The sequence below is a fragment of the Eleutherodactylus coqui genome, chromosome 4, assembly GCF_035609145.1.
Source record: "Eleutherodactylus coqui strain aEleCoq1 chromosome 4, aEleCoq1.hap1, whole genome shotgun sequence".
In the NCBI taxonomy this organism is placed as follows: Eukaryota; Metazoa; Chordata; class Amphibia; order Anura; family Eleutherodactylidae; genus Eleutherodactylus; species Eleutherodactylus coqui.
Window position 1 is genome coordinate 293,309,284 of NC_089840.1, and position 21,763 is coordinate 293,331,046.

The following is a 21,763-nucleotide window of genomic DNA, read 5'->3' on the forward strand; positions in this document are numbered from 1 at the left end:
ACGATATAGCGAGGGATCCGCAGTCATTGAGCCGCGATATAGCTGGGGATCCGCAGTCACTGAACCGCGAAATAGCTGGGGATCCGCAGTCACTGAACCGCGATACAGCTAGGGATCCGCAGTCACTGAACCGCGATATAGCTAGGGATCCGCAGTCACTGAACCGCGATATAGCTAGGGATCCGCAGTCACTGAACCGCGATATAGCGGGGGATCCGCAGTCACTGAACCGCGATAAAGCCGGGGATCCGCAGTCACTGAACCGCGATATAGCCGGGGTTCCGCAGTCACGGAACCGCGATATAGCGAGCGATCCGCAGTCACTGAACCGCGATATAGCGGGGGATCCGCAGTCACTGAATCGCGATATAGCGGGGGATCCGCAGTCATTGAACCGCGATATAGCGAAGGATCCGCAGTCACTGAACCGCGATATAGCAAGGGATCCGCAGTCACTGAACCGCGATATAGCAGGGGATCTGCAGTCACTGAACCGCGATATAGCGGGGGATCCGCAGTCACTGAACCGCGATATAGCGGGGGATCCGCAGTCACTGAACCGCGATATAGCGGGGGATCCGCAGTCACTGAACCGCGATATAGCGGGGGATCCGCAGTCACTGAACCACGATATAGCGGGGGATCCGAAGTCACTGAACCGCGATATAGCGAGGGATCCGCAGTCACTGAACCGCGATATAGCAGGGGATCTGCAGTCACTGAACCGCGATATAGTGAGGTATCCGCAGTCACTGAACCGCGATATAGCGAAGTATCCGCAGTCACTGAACCGCGATATAGCGAGGGATCCGCAGTCACTGAACCGCGATATAGCGAGGGATCCGCAGTCACTGAACCGCGATATAGCGGGGGATCCGCAGTCACTGAACCGCGATATAGCCGGGGATCCGCAGTCACTGAACCGCGGTATAGCGAGGTATCTGCAGTCACTGAACCGCGATATAGCGGGGGATCCGCAGTCACTGAACCTCGATATAGCCGGGGATCCGCAGTCACTGAACCGCGGTATAGCGAGGTATCCGCAGTCACTGAACCGCGATATAGCGGGGATTCCGCAGTCACTGAACCGCGATATAGCGGGAGATCCGCAGTCACTGAACCGCGATATAGCGAGGTATCCGCAGTCACTGAACCGCGGTATAGTGAGGTATCCACAGTCACTGAACCGCGATATAGCGGGGGATCCGCAGTCACTGAACCGCGATATAGCGGGGGATCCGCAGTCACTGAACCGCGATATAGCGGGGGATCCGCAGTCACTGAACCGCGATATAGCGGGGGATCAGCAGTCACTGAACCGCGGTATAGCGAGGTATCCGCAGTCACTGAACCGCGATATAGCGGTGAATCCGCAGTCATTGACCGCGATATAGCGAGGGATCCGCAGTCACTGAACCGCGATATAGCGAGGTATCCGCAGTCACTGAACCGCGATATAGCGGTGAATCCGCAGTCACTGAACCGCGATATAGCGGAGGATCCGCAGTCACTGAACCGCGGTATAGCGAGGTATCCGCAGTCACTGAACCGCGATATAGCGGGGGATCCGCAGTCACTGAACCGCGATATAGCGGGGGATCCGCAGTCACTGAACCGCGATATAGCGGGGGATCCGCAGTCACTGAACCGCGATATAGCGGGGGATCCACAGTCACTGAACCGCGGTATAGCGAGGTATCCGCAGTCACTGAACCGCGATATAGCGGTGAATCCGCAGTCATTGACCACGATATAGCGAGGGATCCACAGTCATTGACCACGATATAGCGAGGGATCCGCAGTCATTGAACCGCGATATAGCTGGGGATCCGCAGTCACTGAACCGCGATATAGCTGGGGATCCGCAGTCATTGACCGCGATATAGCGAGGTACCCGCAGTCATTGAACCGCGATATAGCGAGGGATCCGCAGTCACTGACCACGATATAGCGAGGGATCCGCAATCATTGACCACGATATAGCGAGGGATCCGCAATCATTGACCACGATATAGCGAGGGATCCGCAGTCATTGACCGCGATATAGCGAGGGATCCGCAGTCATTGACCGCGATATAGCGAGGGATCCGCAGTCATTGACCGCGATATAGCGAGGGATCCGCAGTCATTGAACCGCGATATAGCGGTGAATCCGCAGTCATTGACCACGATATAGCGAGTGATCCGCAATCATTGACCACGATATAGCGAGGGATCCGCAGTCATTGAACCGCGATATAGCGGTGAATCCACAGTCATTGACCACGATATAGCGAGGGATCCGCAATCATTGACCACGATATAGCGAGGGATCCGCAGTCATTGAACCGCGATATAGCTGGGGATCCGCAGTCAATGAACCGCGATATAGCTGGGGATCCGCAGTCACTAAACCGCGATACAGCTAGGGATCCGCAGTCACTGAACCGCGATATAGCGAGGGATCCGCAGTCGCTGAACCGCGATATAGCTAGGGATCCGCAGTCACTGAACCGCGATATAGCGGGGGATCCGCAGTCACTGAACTGCGATAAAGCCGGGGATCCGCAGTCACTGAACCGCGATATAGCCGGGGTTCCGCAGTCACTGAACCGCGATATAGCCGGGGTTCCGCAGTCACTGAACCGCGATATAGCGAGCGATCCGCAGTCACTGAACCGCGATATAGCGGGGGATCCGCAGTCACTGAATCGCGGTATAGCGGGGGATCCGCAGTCATTGAACCGCGATATAGCGAAGGATCCGCAGTCACTGAACCGCGATATAGCAAGGGATCCGCAGTCACTGAACCGCGATATAGCAGGGGATCTGCAGTCACTGAACCGCGATATAGCGGGGGATCCGCAGTCACTGAACCGCGATATAGCGGGGGATCCGCAGTCACTGAACCGCGATATAGCGGGGGATCCGCAGTCACTGAACCACGATATAGCGGGGGATCCGCAGTCACTGAACCGCGATATAGCGAGGGATCCGCAGTCACTGAACCGCGATATAGCAGGGGATCTGCAGTCACTGAACCGCGATATAGCGAGGTATCCGCAGTCACTGAACCGCGATATAGCGAAGTATCCGCAGTCACTGAACCGCGATATAGCGAGGGATCCGCAGTCACTGAACCGCGATATAGCGAGGGATCCGCAGTCACTGAACCGCGATATAGCGAGGGATCCGCAGTCACTGAACCGCGATATAGCGGGGGATCCGCAGTCACTGAACCGCGGTATAGCGAGGTATCCGCAGTCACTGAACCGCGATATAGCGGGGGATCCGCAGTCACTGAACCGCGATATAGCCGGGGATCCGCAGTCACTGAACCGCGGTATAGCGAGGTATCCGCAGTCACTGAACCGCGATATAGCGGGGGATCCTCAGTCACTGAACCGCGATATAGCGGGAGATCCGCAGTCACTGAACCGCGATATAGCGAGGGATCCGCAGTCACTGAACCGCGGTATAGCGAGGTATCCGCAGTCACTGAACCGCGATATAGCGGGGGATCCGCAGTCACTGAACCGCGATATAGCGGGGGATCCGCAGTCACTGAACCGCGATATAGCGGGGGATCCGCAGTCACTGAACCGCGATATAGCAAGGGATCAGCAGTCACTGAACCGCGGTATAGCGAGGTATCCGCAGTCATTGAACCGCGATATAGCGGGGGATCCGCAGTCACTGAACCGCGATATAGCGGTGAATCCGCAGTCATTGACCGCGATATAGCGAGGGATCCGCAGTCACTGAACCGCGATATAGCGAGGTATCCGCAGTCACTGAACCGCGATATAGCGGTGAATCCGCAGTCACTGAACCGCGATATAGCGGAGGATCCGCAGTCACTGAACCGCGGTATAGCGAGGTATCCGCAGTCACTGAACCGCGATATAGCGGGGGATCCGCAGTCACTGAACCGCGATATAGCGGGGGATCCGCAGTCACTGAACCGCGATATAGCGGGGGATCCGCAGTCACTGAACCGCGATATAGCGGGGGATCCACAGTCACTGAACCGCGATATAGCGGGGGATCCGCAGTCACTGAACCGCGGTATAGCGAGGTATCCGCAGTCACTGAACCGCGGTATAGCGAGGTATCCACAGTCATTGAACCGCGGTATAGCGGGGGATCGGCAGTCATTGAACCGCGATATAGCGGTGAATCCGCAGTCATTGACCACGATATAGCGAGGGATCCACAGTCATTGACCACGATATAGCGAGGGATCCGCAGTCATTGAACCGCGATATAGCTGGGGATCCGCAGTCACTGAACCGCGATATAGCTGGGGATCCGCAGTCACTGAACCGCGATACAGCTAGGGATCCGCAGTCACTGAACCGCGATATAGCTAGGGATCCGCAGTCACTGAACCGCGATATAGCGGGGGATCCGCAGTCACTGAACCGCGATATAGCGGGGGATCCGCAGTCACTGAACCGCGATATAGCGGGGGATCCGCAGTCACTGAACCGCGATATAGCGGGGGATCCGCAGTCACTGAATCGCGATATAGCGGGGGATCCGCAGTCATTGAACCGCGATATAGCGAGGGATCCAGTCATTGACCACGATATAGCGAAGGATCCGCAGTCACTGAACCGCGATATAGCAAGGGATCCGCAGTCACTGAACCGCGATATAGCAGGGGATCTGCAGTCACTGAACCGCGATATAGCAGGGGATCCGCAGTCACTGAACCGCGATATAGCGAGGGATCCGCAGTCACTGAACCGCGATATAGCAAGGGATCCGCAGTCACTGAACCGCGATATAGCAGGGGATCTGCAGTCACTGAACCGCGATATAGTGAGGTATCCGCAGTCACTGAACCGCGATATAGCGAAGTATCCGCAGTCACTGAACCGCGATATAGCGAGGGATCCGCAGTCACTGAACCGCGATATAGCAGGGGATCCGCAGTCACTGAACCGCGATATAGCCGGGGATCCGCAGTCACTGAACCGCGGTATAGCCGGGGATCCGCAGTCACTGAACCGCGGTATAGCGAGGTATCCGCAGTCACTGAACCGCGATATAGCGGGGGATCCGCAGTCACTGAACCGCGATATAGCCGGGGATCCGCAGTCACTGAACCGCGGTATAGCGAGGTATCCGCAGTCACTGAACCGCGGTATAGCGAGGTATCCGCAGTCACTGAACCGCGATATAGCGAGGGATCCGCAGTCACTGAACCACGATATAGCAAGGGATCCACAGTCACTGAACCGCGATATAGCGGGGAATCCGCAGTCACTGAACCGCGATATAGCGAGGGATCCGCAGTCACTGAACCGCGATATAGCGGGGGATCTGCAGTCACTGAACCGCGATATAGCAGGGGATCCGCAGTCATTGAACCGCGATATAGCGGGGGATCCGCAGTCACTGAACCGCGGTATAGCCGGGGATCCGCAGTCACTGAACCGCGGTATAGCGAGGTATCCGCAGTCACTGAACCGCGATATAGCGGGGGATCCGCAGTCACTGAACCGCGATATAGCCGGGGATCCGCAGTCACTGAACCGCGGTATAGCGAGGTATCCGCAGTCACTGAACCGCGGTATAGCGAGGTATCCGCAGTCACTGAACCGCGATATAGCGAGGGATCCGCAGTCACTGAACCACGATATAGCAAGGGATCCACAGTCACTGAACCGCGATATAGCGGGGAATCCGCAGTCACTGAACCGCGATATAGCGAGGGATCCGCAGTCACTGAACCGCGATATAGCGAGGGATCCGCAGTCACTGAACCGCGATATAGCGGGGGATCTGCAGTCACTGAACCGCGATATAGCAGGGGATCCGCAGTCATTGAACCGCGATATAGCGGGGGATCCGCAGTCACTGAACCACGATACAGCGAGGGATCCGCAGTCATAGAACCGCGATATAGCGGGGAATCCGCAGTCACTGAACCGTGATATAGCGAGGGATCCGCAGTCACTGAACCGCGATATAGCGAGGGATCCGCAGTCACTGAACCGCGATATAGCGAGGGATCCGCAGTCACTGAACCGCGATATAGCGAGGGATCCGCAGTCACTGAACCGCGATATAGAGAGGGATCCGCAGTCACTGAACCGCGATATAGCGGGGAATCCGCAGTCACTGAACCGTGATATAGCGAGGGATCCACAGTCACTAAACCGCGATATAGCGGGGGATCCCTGTATTGTATTTTTAGGTTTTCCACGTCTGCACAATACAACAACTTTTTTTAAGTCTTTTTTTTTTGCATCGCTGCATTCAAAGTCCAACGACCTTTTTACTTTTCCACGGACGGCGCTCTGCGAGGGCTTGTTTTTTGCATGGTGAGTTGTAGTTTTTATTGGTACCAGTTCGTACTATATACGGCTTCTTTTTATCACTTTTATTGCTTTTTTTGGTGGCAACATGAACATAAAAGCAATTTGGATCCATTTTTAAAAATGTTTTTTTTTATAGCGTTTGACGTGCAGAATAAAAAGTGTGTTCAATTAATTATACGCGCCGGTCCGGAGGCGACAATACCAGACGTAGGGTATTTTATTTTTTTTTACAAACAAAGACGGTAAAGTTTTTTTGGTTTTTTTTGTGTATTTTTTTTTTACAATTTTTATTACCTTGTAGGGGACTTGAACCTATGTTTGCTCTGATAATATATTGCAGTACTTTCCATCTTCTCATAGACATCACAGACCATGGCAGACGTGGACACCATTGTCTGGCATTCGGCTGCTATGGCAACTCACAGTCCCTTTGCGATTACATTGTGGAGGGCCGATGACATCACAGAGTGAGCGGTGTCCCTCGGAAGTAAACTTACAGACAAATGTGATGGATATCTAATCACTTTGTATCTACAGCTCCTATGCAGAGCCAAGTGTCTCCATGGCAACAGACTACATACAATCCCTGTGTAGTCTGAGCCGGCAGTCGCTCTCACATCTACTTCACTGCTAATTGTCCTTGTATAAAGATTAGCAAAAAGAAAGGGACAGCGGGAAGAGAGCAGAACTACACAGGGGTGACACAGTCCGTCACCACGAAGACACATAGCAGAAAAAACACGTTTTCAGAGAATTAGTTTCAGTGTGAATCCACATTAGATGGGAAAATCCAGCGATCGGAGCGACTTCCAACGAGGCCGGTCATCGGTGCTGGACTAGCCGGGGTCTCACTGCCAACCGCGTGGGGTTCTCGTGTAACGGTGTGGAGAGAATACAGAAAATGGCGCGATCGAGGGAAAACATCCAGCGAAAGGGGATCCTGTGGATGGAAACAACTCATCACTGAAAGGGGTCGGAGGTGGATGTCAGGAATCGTTCTGACCAACAGGCTGAATACAACGCTGGAGCTCCAACTAACGTGTCTGAACGCACAACTCGCCGTTCCTCCGCACGGATGGTATAACAGCAGGCGACCAGTTCCAGCGTCATTGTGTCTAAGAGCAACAGAAAGACTCCAGCGGGCAAAAGAGCGCAAAACTTGTATCACTGAGCAGCGGAAAAACATCTTCTGATCAGATGGATCCAGATTTCTGTTGCTGATAGGAGGTCAGAATTTGGCACAAGCAGCATGAATCGCTGACCCCTTCCTGTCAGCCGGTCAGAACATGTCAGCGCCGCCATCTAATCTGCAGCAACTACAAGAAGCTTCCTGTCCGCAGGGGCCGATATTCCTGCAGAACCAATTCATCACCGAGTAAGATCTACACTGCAATGAACTGCTGCAGATCTGAAGACCAATGTGCTGCTGGATGGGGGTCTAACAAAGGGGCCACAGGGTCAGCGGTGGGCTCTCCTTGCAGCACCAGAATGAAGAGGTGTTATTTGGGGCTCCGGGACCCCAATGGACAATGTGTCGCAGGGCTCCCAGCTAACACACGGCATTCATGGTGCTCTGGAGGGCCCCGGTAGACCCCTAGCCTCCGGTCCTCGGCGTGAGTCGTCAATAACTCCCTGCGCCGATCCCTCCGCCCCTGCAGGCAGCCGGAAAGCTTTAACCTTCACAAGCACACTGAGCAGTTCATCTCCTGCAGCCGCAAGTCATTCTCACTCCGACAAAATGATTTACGTAAATGTCATCGGCGCGGCGCTCATCCTTAAATATACTCACTCTGATTAAAATGTAAATATTACAATTAAATACGGCCGGGATGGGAGATCAGCGGCGGCCGCCGCCACAAAAGGCAAACTCATTTCTGGGGCGTTAAAGGCAAATGGGAGTTGTCAGCGGCGGAGGCCGGGAGATAATAATGGGCTGACAGCGAAGATGCTCGGAGCTGAAATCCGGCCGCCGACACGCGGGAGATCCGCTGACAAATTGAATCTTCTGTAAAATGAGAGGCACTAAAGACCGCGGCCGGGAATCCGAGAGAGCAGAGAAGATGGCCGTCCTCCGCCAGGACCGCGCCAAATTGAAATGAAATTGATTTTAGGATAATATACTCTCCGCTGCACTAACTGCGACGGAGCGAAGGGCGACATCCCTTAAGGGCGCAGAGCGTCTAATTAGAGTCCTGACAGATGCGTCTTCTCCTGATCATAAACGAGTCACAGCCAGAGCTGAAGTTGCATCGCATCTTATACTCCAATCACAGCCAGAGCTGCAGTCGCATCAAAACCTATACAGCAATCACAGCCAGAGCTGCAGCCAAATCACATCATAAACTCCAATCACAGCCAAAGCTGCAGTCACATCACATCTTATAAAGCAATTACACCCAGAGCTGCACTCACACCACATCTTATACTGCAATCACAGCCAGAGCTGCAGTCGCATCACAGCTTATACAGCAATCACAGCCAGAGCTGCAGTCACATCACAGCTTATACTCCAATCACAGCCAGAGCTGCAGTCACATCACATCTTATAGAACAATCACAGCCAGAGCTGCAGTCACATCACATCTTATACAGCAATCACAGCCAGAGATGCAGTCACATCACATCTTATACAGCAATCACAGCCAGAGCTGCAGTCGTATCACATCTTATACTCCAGTCACAGCCAGAGCTGCAGTCACAACACATCTTATACAGCAATCACAGCCAGAGCTGCAGTCACATCACATCTTATACTCCAATCACAGCCAGAGCTGCAGCCAAATCACATCATATACTCCAATCACAGCCAGAGCTGCAGTAACATCACATCTTATAGAGCAATCACAGCCAGAGCTGCAGTCACATCACATCTTATACAGAAATCACAGCCAGAGCTGCAGCCAAATCACATCATATACTCCTATCACAGCCAGAGCTGCAGTCACATCACATGTTATAGAGCAATCGCAGCCAGAGATGCAGTCACATCACATCTTATACAGCAAATCACAGCCAGAGCTGCAGTCACAACACATCTTATACTCCAATCACAGCCAGAGCTGCAGCCAAATCACATCATATACTCCAATCACAGCCAGAGTTGCAGTCACATCACATCTTATAGAGCAATCACAGCCAGAGCTGCAGTCGTATCACATCTTATACTCCAGTCACAGCCAGAGCTTAAGTCACATCACATCTTATACAGCAGTCACAGCCAGAGCTGCAGTCACATCACATCTTATACAGCAATCACAGCCAGAGCTGTGGTCGTATCACATCCTATAAAGAAGCCCAAAGTGCGTAAAAAATCAATGCCCAAATATGCCCATGTGAGTGAGGCCTTAGATGGAATGGAGTTGACAGAGATTGGATGTGGATGAAGGGTTTAAAATCCTTGATATGGAGTGCAGTTTCAGTGGTCCGTATACGCAACTAGGCTCGCCGTTATGTAACGTTGGAATGGGAGGAATTGGGCTAAGCAGCACATGGAAAAAAGACTTGGGTATGCTAATAGATCATAGACTGAACATGAGTCAACAGTGTGATGCAGCAGCCAAAAGGCAAAAACAATTCTGGGATGTATTAAGAGAAGCATAGAGTCTAGATCCTATGAGGTCATTATCCCCTCTACTCTTCCTTAGTCAGACCTCATCTGGAATACTGGGTCCAGTTCTGGGCACCCCACTTTAAAAGAAGACATCGACAAACTGGAGCAAGTTCAGAGAAGAGTTACCAAGATGGTGAGCGGTCTGCTAATCATATCCTATGAGGAACGGTGAAAGGATCTGGGAATGTTTAGCAGAAGAGAAGGCTGAGAGGAGACTTAAAGGGGTTGTCCCCCGCCGAAACGGGGTTTTTTTTTTTTTCAACCCCCCCCCCCCCCCCCCCCCGTTCGGCGCGAGACAACCCCGATGCAGGGGTTAAAAAAGAACACCGGAGAGTGCTTACCTGAATCCCCGCGCTCCGGTGACTTCTATACTTACCGGTGAAGATGGCCGCCGGGATCTTCTTCCTCCGTGGACCGCAGCTCTTCTGTGCGGTCCATTGCCGATTCCAGCCTCCTGATTGGCTGGAATCGGCACGTGACGGGGCAGAGCTACACGGAGCTACACGGAGCCCTATTCAGAAAAGAAGAACACCCGGACTGCGCAAGCGTGGCTAATTTGGCCATTAGACGGCAAAAATTAGTCGGCTCCATGGAAACGAGGACGCCAGCAACGGAGCAGGTAAGTGAAAAACTTCTTATAACTTCTGTATGGCTCATAATTAATGCACAATGTACATTACAAAGTGCATTAATATGGTCATACAGAAGTGTATAACCCCACTTGCTGCCGCGGGACAACCCCTTTAATAGCTGTCTACAAATATCTGAAGGGCTGTCACAGTGCAGAGGGATCAGCCCTATTCTCATCTGCACAAGGAAAGACTAGAAGCAATGGGATGAAACTGAAAGGGAGGAGACACAGATTAGATATTAGACAGGGAGGGGGATCAGTGAGTGGAACAGGTTACCACGGGAGGTGGGGAGTTCTTCAATGGAAGTGTTCAAACAAAGGCTGGACAAATATCTGTCTGGGATGATTTAGTGATCCTGCACTGAGCAGGGGGTTGGACCAGATGACCCCGGAGGTCCCTTCAAACTCTACCATTCTGTGATTCTAACTGCGGGAATCTATGTATATCAAGGCAAAAGCCCTCACTGACTGACTCGCCACTAATTCTCTAACTTCCCGATGTCATACAAAACATGAAATTTGGCAGGAGCATTCTTTAGGTCTTCATAGGTAAAGGGGTCACAACTTCATTATTCAATTCTGTCCGAAAGTAAGTGACCCCCTATGTAATGTAACTAATGACACACATCCGTACCGCACAAATGTGAAATTTGGCAAGACCATCCTTTACATCCTAATAGAAAAAGTAAAGGGGTGGCAACTTCAGAATTCAATTCTAAGCATGAAAAAAATGTAAACATCCGTGATACATGAGAGTGTACTTTTCTTAGAAACCATAAAGCCTAGGGAAATGATTTGTATACTGAGGAGAATTTACCTCACCTCTATGTGTGTATACTGAGGAGAATCTACCTCCCCTCTATGTGTATATACTGAGGAGAATCTACCTCACCTCTATATGTATATACTGAGGAGAATCTACCTCACCACTATGTGTATATACTGAAGAGAATCTGCCTCACCTCTCTGTGTATATACTAAGGAGAATCTACCTCACCTCTATGTGTATATACTGAGGAGAATCTACCTCACCTCTATGTGTATATACTGGGGAGAATCTACCTCACCTCTATGTGTATATACTGAGGAGAATCTACCTCAGCTCTATATGTATATACTGAAGAGAATCTACCTCACCTCTGTGTGTATATACTGAGGAAAATCTACCTCACCTCTATGTGTATATACTGAGGAGAATCTATCTCACCTTTATGTGTATATACTGAGAAGAATCTACCTCACCTCTATGTGTATATACTGAGAAAAATCTACCTCACCTCTATGTGTATATACTGAGGAGAATCTACCTCACCTCTATGTGTATATACTAAGGAGAATCTGCCTCACCTCTATGTGTATATACTGAGGAGAATCTTCCTCACCACTATGTGTATATACTGCGGAGAATCTACCTCACCTCTGGGTGTATATACTGAGGAGAATCTACCTCACCTCTATGTGTATATACTGAGGAGAATCTACCTCACCTCTATATGTATATACTGAGGAGAATCTACCTCACCTCTATGTGTATATACTGAGGAGAATCTACCTCACCTCTATGTGTATATACTGAGGAGAATCTACCTCACCTCTATGTGTATATACTGAGGAGAATCTACCTCACCACTATGTGTATATACTGAGGAGAATCTGCCTCACCTCTCTGTGTATATACTAAGGAGAATATAACGCTTCTCTGTGTATATACTGAGGAGAATCTACCTCACCTCTATGTGTATATACTGAGGAGAATCTACCTCAGCTCTATATGTATATACTGAAGAGAATCTACCTCAGCTCTATATGTATATACTGAAGAGAATCTACCTCACCTCTGTGTGTATATACTGAGGAAAATCTACCTCACCTCTATGTGTATATACTGAGAAGAATCTACCTCACCTCTATGTGTATATACTGAGAAAAATCTACCTCACCTCTATGTGTATATACTGAGGAGAATCTACCTCACCTCTATGTGTATATACTAAGGAGAATCTGCCTCACCTCTATGTGTATATACTGAGGAGAATCTTCCTCACCACTATGTGTATATACTGAGGAGAATCTACCTCACCTCTATGTGTATATACTGAGGAGAATCTACCTCACCTCTATGTGTATATACTGAGGAGAATCTACCTCACCTCTATGTGTGTATACTGAGGAGAATCTACCTCACCTCTATATGTATATACTGAGGAGAATCTACCTCACCTCTGTGTGTGTATACTGAGGAGAATCTACCTCAGCTCTATGTGTATATACTTAGGAGAATCTACCTCACCTCTATGTGTATATACTGAGGAAAATCTACCTCACCTCTATGTGTATATACTGAGGAGAATCTACCTCACCTCTATGTGTGTATACTGAGGAGAATCTACCTCACCTCTATATGTATATACTGAGGAGAATTTACCTCACCTCTATGTGTGTATACTGAGGAGAATCTACTTCCCCTCTATGTGTATATACTGAGGAGAATCTACCTCACCTCTCTGTGTATATACTGAGGAGAATATAACGCTTCTCTGTGTATATACTGAAGAGAATCTATGTGTATATACTGAGGAGAATCTACCTCACCTCTATGTGTATATACTGAGAAGAATCTACCTCACCTCTATGTGTATATACTGAGAAGAATCTACCTCACCTCTATGTGTATATACTGAGGAGAATCTACCTCACCTCTATGTGTATATACTAAGGAGAATCTGCCTCACCTCTATGTGTATATACTGAGGAGAATCTTCCTCACCACTATGTGTATATACTGCGGGGAATCTACCTCACCTCTGGGTGTATATACTGAGGAGAATCTACCTCACCTCTATGTGTATATACTGAGGAGAATCTACCTCACCTCTATGTGTATATACTGAGGAGAATCTACCTCACCTCTCTGTGTATATACTGAGGAGCATCTACCTCACCTCTATATGTATATACTGAGGAGAATCTACCTCACCTCTATGTGTATATACTGAGGAGAATCTACCTCACCTCTATGTGTATATACTGAGGAGAATCTACCTCACCTCTATAAGTATATACTGAGGAGAATCTACCTCACCTCTATATGTATATACTGAGGAGAATCTACCTCACCTCTATGTGTATATACTGTGGAGAATCTACCTCACCTCTATGTGTATATACTGAGGAGAATCTACCTCACCTCTATGTGTATATACTGAGGAGAATCTACCACACCTCTATGTGTATATACTGAGGAGAATCTACCTCACCTCTATCTGTATATACTGAGGAGAATCTACCTCACCTCCATCTGTATATACTGAGGAGATTCTACCTCACCTCTAGTGTATATACTGAGGAGAATCTACCTCCCCTCTATATGCATATACTGAGGAGAATCTACCTCACCTTTGTGTGTATATACTGAGGAGCATCTGCCTCACCTCTCTGTGTATATACTGAGGAGAATCTACCTCACCTCTCTGTGTATATGCTGAGGAGAATCTACCTGACCTCTAGTGTATATACTGAGGAGAATCTACCTCACCTCTCTGTGTATATACTGAGGAGAATCTACTTCAACTCTATGTGTATATACTGAGAAGAATCTACCTCACCTCTATGTGTATATACTGAAGAGAATCTACCTCACCTCTATGTGTATATACTAAGGAGAATCTGCCTCACCTCTATGTGTATATACTGAGGAGAATCTTTCTCACCACTATGTGTATATACTGCGGAGAATCTACCTCACCTCTGGGTGTATATACTGAGGAGAATCTTTCTCACCACTATGTGTATATACTGCGGAGAATCTACCTCACCTCTGGGTGTATATACTGAGGAGAATCTACCTCACCTCTATGTGTATATACTGAGGAGAATCTACCTCACCTCTATGTGTGTATACTGAGGAGAATCTACCTCACCTCTATATGTATATACTGAGGAGAATCTACCTCACCTCTATGTGTATATACTGAGGAGAATCTACCTTACCTCTATGTGTATATACTGAGGAGAATCCACCTCAGCTCTGTGTGTATATACTGAGGAGAATCTACCTCACCTCTATGTGTATATACTGAGGAGAATCTACCTCAACTCTATGTGTATATACTGAGGAGAATCTACCTCCCCTCTATGTGTATATACTGAGGAGAATCTACCTCACCTTTGTGTGTATATACTGAGGAGCATCTGCCTCACCTCTCTGTGTATATACTGAGGAGAATCTACCTCACCTCTCTGTGTATATGCTGAGGAGAATCTACCTCACCTCTCTGTGTATATACTGAGGAGAATCTACCTCACCTCTCTGTGTATATACTGAGGAGAATCTACCTCACCTCTCTGTGTATATACTGAGGAGAATCTACCTCACCTCTCTGTGTATATACTGAGGAGAATCTACCTCACCTCTCAGTGTATATACTGAGGAGAATCTACCTCACCTCTCAGTGTATATACTGAGGAGAATCTACCTCACCTCTCAGTGTATATACTGAGGAGAATCTACCTCACCTCTATGTGTATATACTGAGGAGAATCTACCTCACCTCTATGTGTATATACTGAGGAGAATCTACCTCACCTCTGTGTGTATATACTGAGGAGAATCTACCTCACCTCTGTGTGTATATACTGAGGAGAATCTACCTCACCTCTCAGTGTATATAATGAGGAGAATCTACCTCACCTCTATCTGTATATACTGAGGAGAATCTAACTCACCTCTATGTGTATATACTGAGGAGAATCTACCTCACCTCTATGTGTATATACTGAGGAGAATCTACCTCCCCTCTATGTGGATATACTGAGGGGAATCTGCCTCACCTCTGTGTGTATATACTGAGGAGAATCTACCTCACCTCTATGTGTATATACTGAGGAGAATCTACCTCGCCTCTAGTGTATATAGTGAGGAGAATCTACCTCACCTCTCAGTGTATACACTGAGGAGAATTTCCCTCACCTCTATGTATATATACTGAGGAGAATCTACCTCACCTCTCAGTGTATATACTGAGGAGAATCTACCTCACCTCTATGTATATATACTGAGGACAATCTACCTCACATCTATGTGTATATACTGAGGAAAATCTAACTGACCTCTTTGTGTTTATACTGAGGAGAAGCTACCTCACCTCTCTGTGTATATACTGAGGAGAATCTACCTCACATCTCTGTTAATATACTGAGAAGAATCTACCTCACCTCTATGTGCATATACTGAGGAGAATCTAACTGACCTCTATGTGTATATACTGAGGAGAATCTACCTCACCTCTACGTGTATAAACTGAGGAGAATCTACCTCACCTCTACGTGTATATACTGAGGAGAATCTACCTCACCTCTATGTGTATAATGAGGAGAATCTAACTGACCTCTATGTGTATATACTTAAAAGCTGTAAAGTACATAAAGAAGCAGCCATGGACTGCAGGGATGAAGCCCTAAAGGCTTAGAAAGAGCTGCAACCTCCAGTCTGGGGGTAAATTTTAAATTAATGGGGTGTTACCTATAAGGGTAAAAAGTGAGGAGAGTGGGAGGGGTGGTACATTCTGCAGACGGACATCAGTACATGCAGCCTGAGGAGAATCTAGTAGACATACTGTATTTCTCGGTTCCTCTGAAGTAACCACCACTTCATAACCTTTTATGTGCGATCAGGTAAACAGCTGGACCAAAGTAACTCAGATGAGGCCGGGTATATCAGTTAGTATTGTATGTAGTGTCGGTCCTGATAGTGAGAATGAAACCATTGAAATCAGTGGTTTTGTTTTGTCCCGTTATGCGGATGTAATTATCATGAAGCTTAATGGACAAGTACACGCCCACCTGCTTAAGACCTAAACACAGATAATGGACAACATTGTGACTGCAGCTGTAGATGTGACTGGAGTAGGAGACATGATCTAACAGTGCATTCACACGGGCGATAAAATCTCCTGAGCTTTATGAGTTGCGAGATCGTTCTATTTACACGGGTAGCCTCCGTCAACAGACAAGCTGCAGAACAGAAAAGTTACAGCATGTTCTATTTTCGTGGCACGACCTTGTGGCCCGAGTATATGCACCATAACAGCAGAACAAGGACTGCAGCTCTGGATGTGACTGGAGTATATTACATGATGCAACAGCAGGATTGTGACTGCAGCTCTGGATGTGACTGAGTATATTACATGAAATAACAGCAGGATTGTGACTGCAGCTCTGGATGTGACTGGAGTACAAGAGATGAAGTAACAACAGAATTGTATAGGAATGGTATAAGACTCGCTATAACTCCGGATGAAGCTAATGGCTTACATGGTGACGGGACGTTCCCAGTAGATGACGCCTGGCTACAGACCGTAAGCTGCAGATCCTCGCACCCTCCCGAGCACAGGAAGCTGGCCGGCCGGCCTGCGCAGCACTTTCTCCCAGCTGACTCTTCCTCGGCCTCCATATAAATTGCTTCTTTCCATAAACTCCTAATTCAATCTGCGACACTTAATCTCCCTCCTCGCCATCGTCTGCTGTGTATATAAGCGCGGTAATTGAAGATGGGAGAAGTCACTTAGCCGCAGATATAGGGAGGTGTGGAACACAATTAGGGTTATTAGAGTCTATACGTCCCCAGGATGAAACCCATTACACCGCGCCAATCAATAAGGACCGAGTTATATCATAATGGCCGCTAATGGATGAGCACTGACCTATACCGAGGCGTCTGCGCTCACCATCATAATCTTCACCATAGTTAAGGCCACGTTCACACACTGCAGCGCCGACACAAGGCCTTAAAGGGGAACGGAGCTCCCCCAGCTCTACACACCCAGCTGTAATATACAGCGTTCCAGCTTTACGTAATCAGAAGGCGCTCGCGTGCAGCGGAATTGGTGTTTTTTTCCTGCAGAGGATAATCCGCGCCAAAGGCCACGTGAAACTCTGCATTGTTGGTACAGATTTATCTGCACAGCTGATTTGGGTCGGTGCATACCGGCGCTCCTCTCACCTCCGAGTACCGAGCGCGGCCAGCACCAAGAGCGCTGTGCAAACTGTGACCTACTGAGTGCCGCCATCAGTCACTCCCACATCAGCCGACCAGCGGCGCTGCAGCAGCGGTTGTCAGGTGACGGTGTGCGCAGCGCTCAGTGTTCAGCGGTGCACCATTATGTGCAGGCTGAAATCAGCGGTGAATCCGGGTCACAATCTGCAATACTCACCTAGCAGGCGCCGTCCGGGTCCCTGCCGCTGCTCTCCAGAGCTCCGGGCACTTGTCAGCGCTGACAGAGCATCTTTTGCTTGTGTTTGAAGACCCCGCCTCCAGCAAGAGATGGCTCAGATTGGTTCATCCATCGCTGGCTATGATTGGCTGAGCCAACGCTCAAGGAACCAATCACAGCCATTCAATGAATCAAAGACTCAGCCAATCAGAGCAATCTCTAGCTGGAGGCAGGGTCCTATCTTTGGTCGTGCCCTCACGTCGCATCACCCATTGTTGCCAATGGGGCCAGCAGCAGCATCACACCATGAGCTAGGTGCGCGCAGTACGATGCAAGGTCTCCCATTGATAAAAATGTTTACTGCTGTGTGAGCGTGGCCCAAGAGTAGCCACGACCAGCAGGTGAAGCGAGGGGATCCCCTGCGTCACCCAAATACTGTAAACAGTCCAAGAAGGATAAGTGGAGTTGGCCCTCTGTATCCCGTATACGCCCCGTCCAGTACGTGGCACTTCTTATACCCGCGCCTCACCTCTGACACTCTGCATCGCTTTGGGGCTTCTGACTGACCGCCAGTTTCTCAGCTTCCAGGCTCTTGGTGATTCCGACGGCTGCGCAGATTTCCTTGTCCAGACCTGGATATAAGTGAGAATCCATTAAGGGTGCGTTCACGCGGGCGAGTGCGATATCGGTCTGAGAAACTCGGACTGATATTGCATAGTCAGGGGGCATTCACACAGGTGATAGCGACCTTGCATCGCACAGCACACGGACGCCCCATCTGTGTGCTGCACAATGTGCGGGATACAGCATATCCGCATGATCTATTCTCGTGCCAGACTCGCATGACTATAGAACGTGCTGCGATTTGTGTGCCAGTTTTGCGTATCCTACAATGCGCAAAACTCTTAAAAATGTTCTGGCCCGTGTGAGTGCGGCCTTGAACTTGTGATTCTGGGTGCGAGCGCGATGCACTTTTGCTTAAAAACACATTGCCTCTATGTACTTGGAGATTTTCAGGCCCGGGAAAAAAAATCAAAAGTGCTTCCAATAGTTAAAATAGTAAAAATGGCGAATGCAAAACTTGCGTGTGCAATACGCAGAGAACAGAGCCCATTGGCATGAATGGTTTTGCACACTTGCCGTTTTTGCACGTGAATTTTTCATGCATGAAACAATGTAGGAGGCGCTCTATCTTCCTGCATATTTGCACAGCAAAGGTCCCACAGAAGTCAATGGGAGGTGCGCAAATTGGCAAATACCCTGTGCAATTCTGTGAAAAAAGAACACATCTGGCCTAAGGGCTTATCAGCCATTTAAAGGGGTTGTCCCGCGCCGAAACGGCTTTTTTTTTTTTCAATAGGCCCCCCGTTCGGCGCGAGACAAACACAAGGGATGGGTTAAAAAAAAAAAAGTTTAGTACTTACCGAATCCCCACTCTGCGGCGACTTCTTACTTACCTTACCAAGATGGCCGCCGGGATCTTCACCCACGATGCACCGCGGGTCTTCTCCCATGGTGCACCGTGGGCTCTGTGCGGTCCATTGCCGATTCCAGCCTCCTGATTGGCTGGAATCGGCACACGTGATGGGGGCGGAGCTACGCGATGACGTGTAGAGGGGGCGGAGCCAGAACGCCGCTCGTGCCGAGACCCAAGAGAAGGGAGAAGACCGGACTGCGCAAGCGCGTCTAATCGGGAGATTAGATGCTGAAATTAGACGGCACCATGGAGACGGGGACGCTAGCAACGGAGCAGGTAAGTGAATAACTTCTGTATGGCTCATAATTAATGCACGATGTATATTACAAAGTGCATTTATATGGCCATACAGAAGTGCTTACCCCCACTTGCTTTCTCTGGACAACCCCTTTAAGTCGGGCGTGCTTATCTGCCATGCGCAAATGAACAAACCTTGTGTGCGCAAAAGTACACTGCAATGTGCCAATAAGCGCAGAACTCAACCTTATTCATAGCACAAATATGTTGCACATCTGCACATACGCCAACCCTCAATGGGTTATTTTCACATGCAAGTTCCATCCACATCGCTACTGGATGGAAGTTGCTCCTGTGAATGTACCCCAAGGACGTGAATCGCGGGTACGAGTGTTATAAACGCCCGGTCCGAGATCAGTGGTGAGGTCTTACCTTGGAGAGTTTCCTGGAAGTCACTTAGCTCTCTGCGGATTGCGTTCCTCTGCCGGTGAAGAGCGTTCAGATAGATGTTCTCACCACTCAAGGCTTCTATATCTGGGGAAGAGAACAATACAGAACAAAGGGAGCGACCGGTGAGTACAAGGTGGTTTCTGTGGAGGTCGCAGTCAGTCATGTAGATTGGAAGAATCTAAGAACACATACAAGAGTATAGTGATGGGACAGCCTCGTGGTGTGACCCTGGCGATCACAAAAAGGCTGCACTACATAATGGTTTTCTGTACTGGACCCTCACGGTGGTGCTAGGGTGCCCTAAAAATACTATAGGACTTACTAGGGGAACCCTAAAATAGCACATAGATGACTAAGGAATCATTAAAGAACTTACTATTGCACTCTAAAAATACCGCAGAACCCAAAAAATAATGAAGAACTTACTGGGGGGCCCTAACACTACTGTAGTCCCTGAAAACGCTAAATAACTCACTCGGGGGCCATAACACTACTGTAGCCCCTGAAAACGCTAAATAACTTACTGGGGGGCCCTAACACTACTGTATCCCCTGAAAACGCTAAATAACTTACTGGGGGGCCCTAACACTACTGTAGCCCCTAAAAACGCTAAATAACTTACTGGGGGGCCCTAACACTACTGTAGCCCCTGAAAACGCTAAATAACTTACTGGGGGGCCCTAACACTACTGTAGCCCCTAAAAACGCTAAATAACTTACTGGGGGGCCCTAACACTACTGTAGCCCCTGAAAACGCTAAATAACTTACTAGGGGACCCTAAAAATTCTTAAAATCCTTAAAAATACTACAGAACTTGCTGATGAACACTAAAATGCTACAGAACTTGTCAGGGAGACCTAAAACGTCTACAGAACTCTAAAAAGTACTACTAAAAACCTTAAAAGTACTGTAGACATTACTAGGGAGCCCTAAAAATACTACAGAACACTAGGTAGGCCTAAAAGCACTAAAGAACTTACTAGAGACCTTAAAAAGTACTATTGCACTTGGTTGGGGCCCTAAAAATACAAAAAATCTTTGGAATTACCACAGAACTTATTGAGGAACCCTGCCAGCACTACAGAACTTACCAGAGAGCTCGGAAAATACTCCTAAAAACCCTGAAAACCACAGACTTCACTGAGGACCCCTAAAATACTACAGAACTTACTGAGGAATCCACAATCTACAACAGAATTTACTACTGCCTCAAAAAACACTACAGAACTTACTAGGAAACCCTGAAACTACTGCAGACCCCAACATACTGACCTGCTGAGGAGCACTGAAATGCTACAGGATTAACATGGAATAGAATCCTAACATGTAACGTTTATCTGAATGATATAATACACGAAGATTCCAAGTATAATTGTCCGCTTCAGCCGCAGTCGCACTTTCTCCCTGCAGGGGGGTAGATTACATGAGCAGCGCATGTTTGAGAATAGATGAACCAGTGGTAAGTATTGTATCCCCTCAACACGCTGATAGCTGGAGAACAAGGAAACAAAGTAACAACCCCCCCCCCCCCCCGAGAGCTCGGGTAGCCGAGTAGAAATAATGGTCTCCCTTCAGATTTTACTACACGGCAGACGTATAATAACACTCGGACTGCCGTCACGTACTGGAGGCTCTCCCAAATATTCTCATGCTGAGATCTGTACTTGACGAAAGATCAGCGTATCATTATGCAGCCGTCTGATAAGCCGTATGGACCGCTCTCCCTATATGGACCGCTCTCCCTGTATGGACCGCTCTTCCTATTTGGACATGTGCCTATGTACTTAGAGATCCTGATGGTTACAGACAACTTCCATGTGATCCAACTGACCCTT

The 21,763-nt window shown here is 48.7% G+C and overlaps 1 protein-coding gene across 1 annotated transcript in view; it reads right to left on the reverse strand.

Annotated features, from left to right (window-relative positions):
* Positions 1-21,763, reverse strand: part of CCDC172 (coiled-coil domain containing 172) — a 52,222-nt gene that overhangs the window by 12,350 nt on the left and 18,109 nt on the right. The window contains exons 5-6 of the mRNA XM_066601799.1: positions 19,910-20,011; positions 18,293-18,395 (exon numbers count right to left, since the gene is read on the reverse strand). Of these exons, the coding sequence (XP_066457896.1) occupies positions 18,293-18,395; positions 19,910-20,011 (205 nt within the window). The remainder of the gene's footprint in view (positions 1-18,292; positions 18,396-19,909; positions 20,012-21,763) is intronic.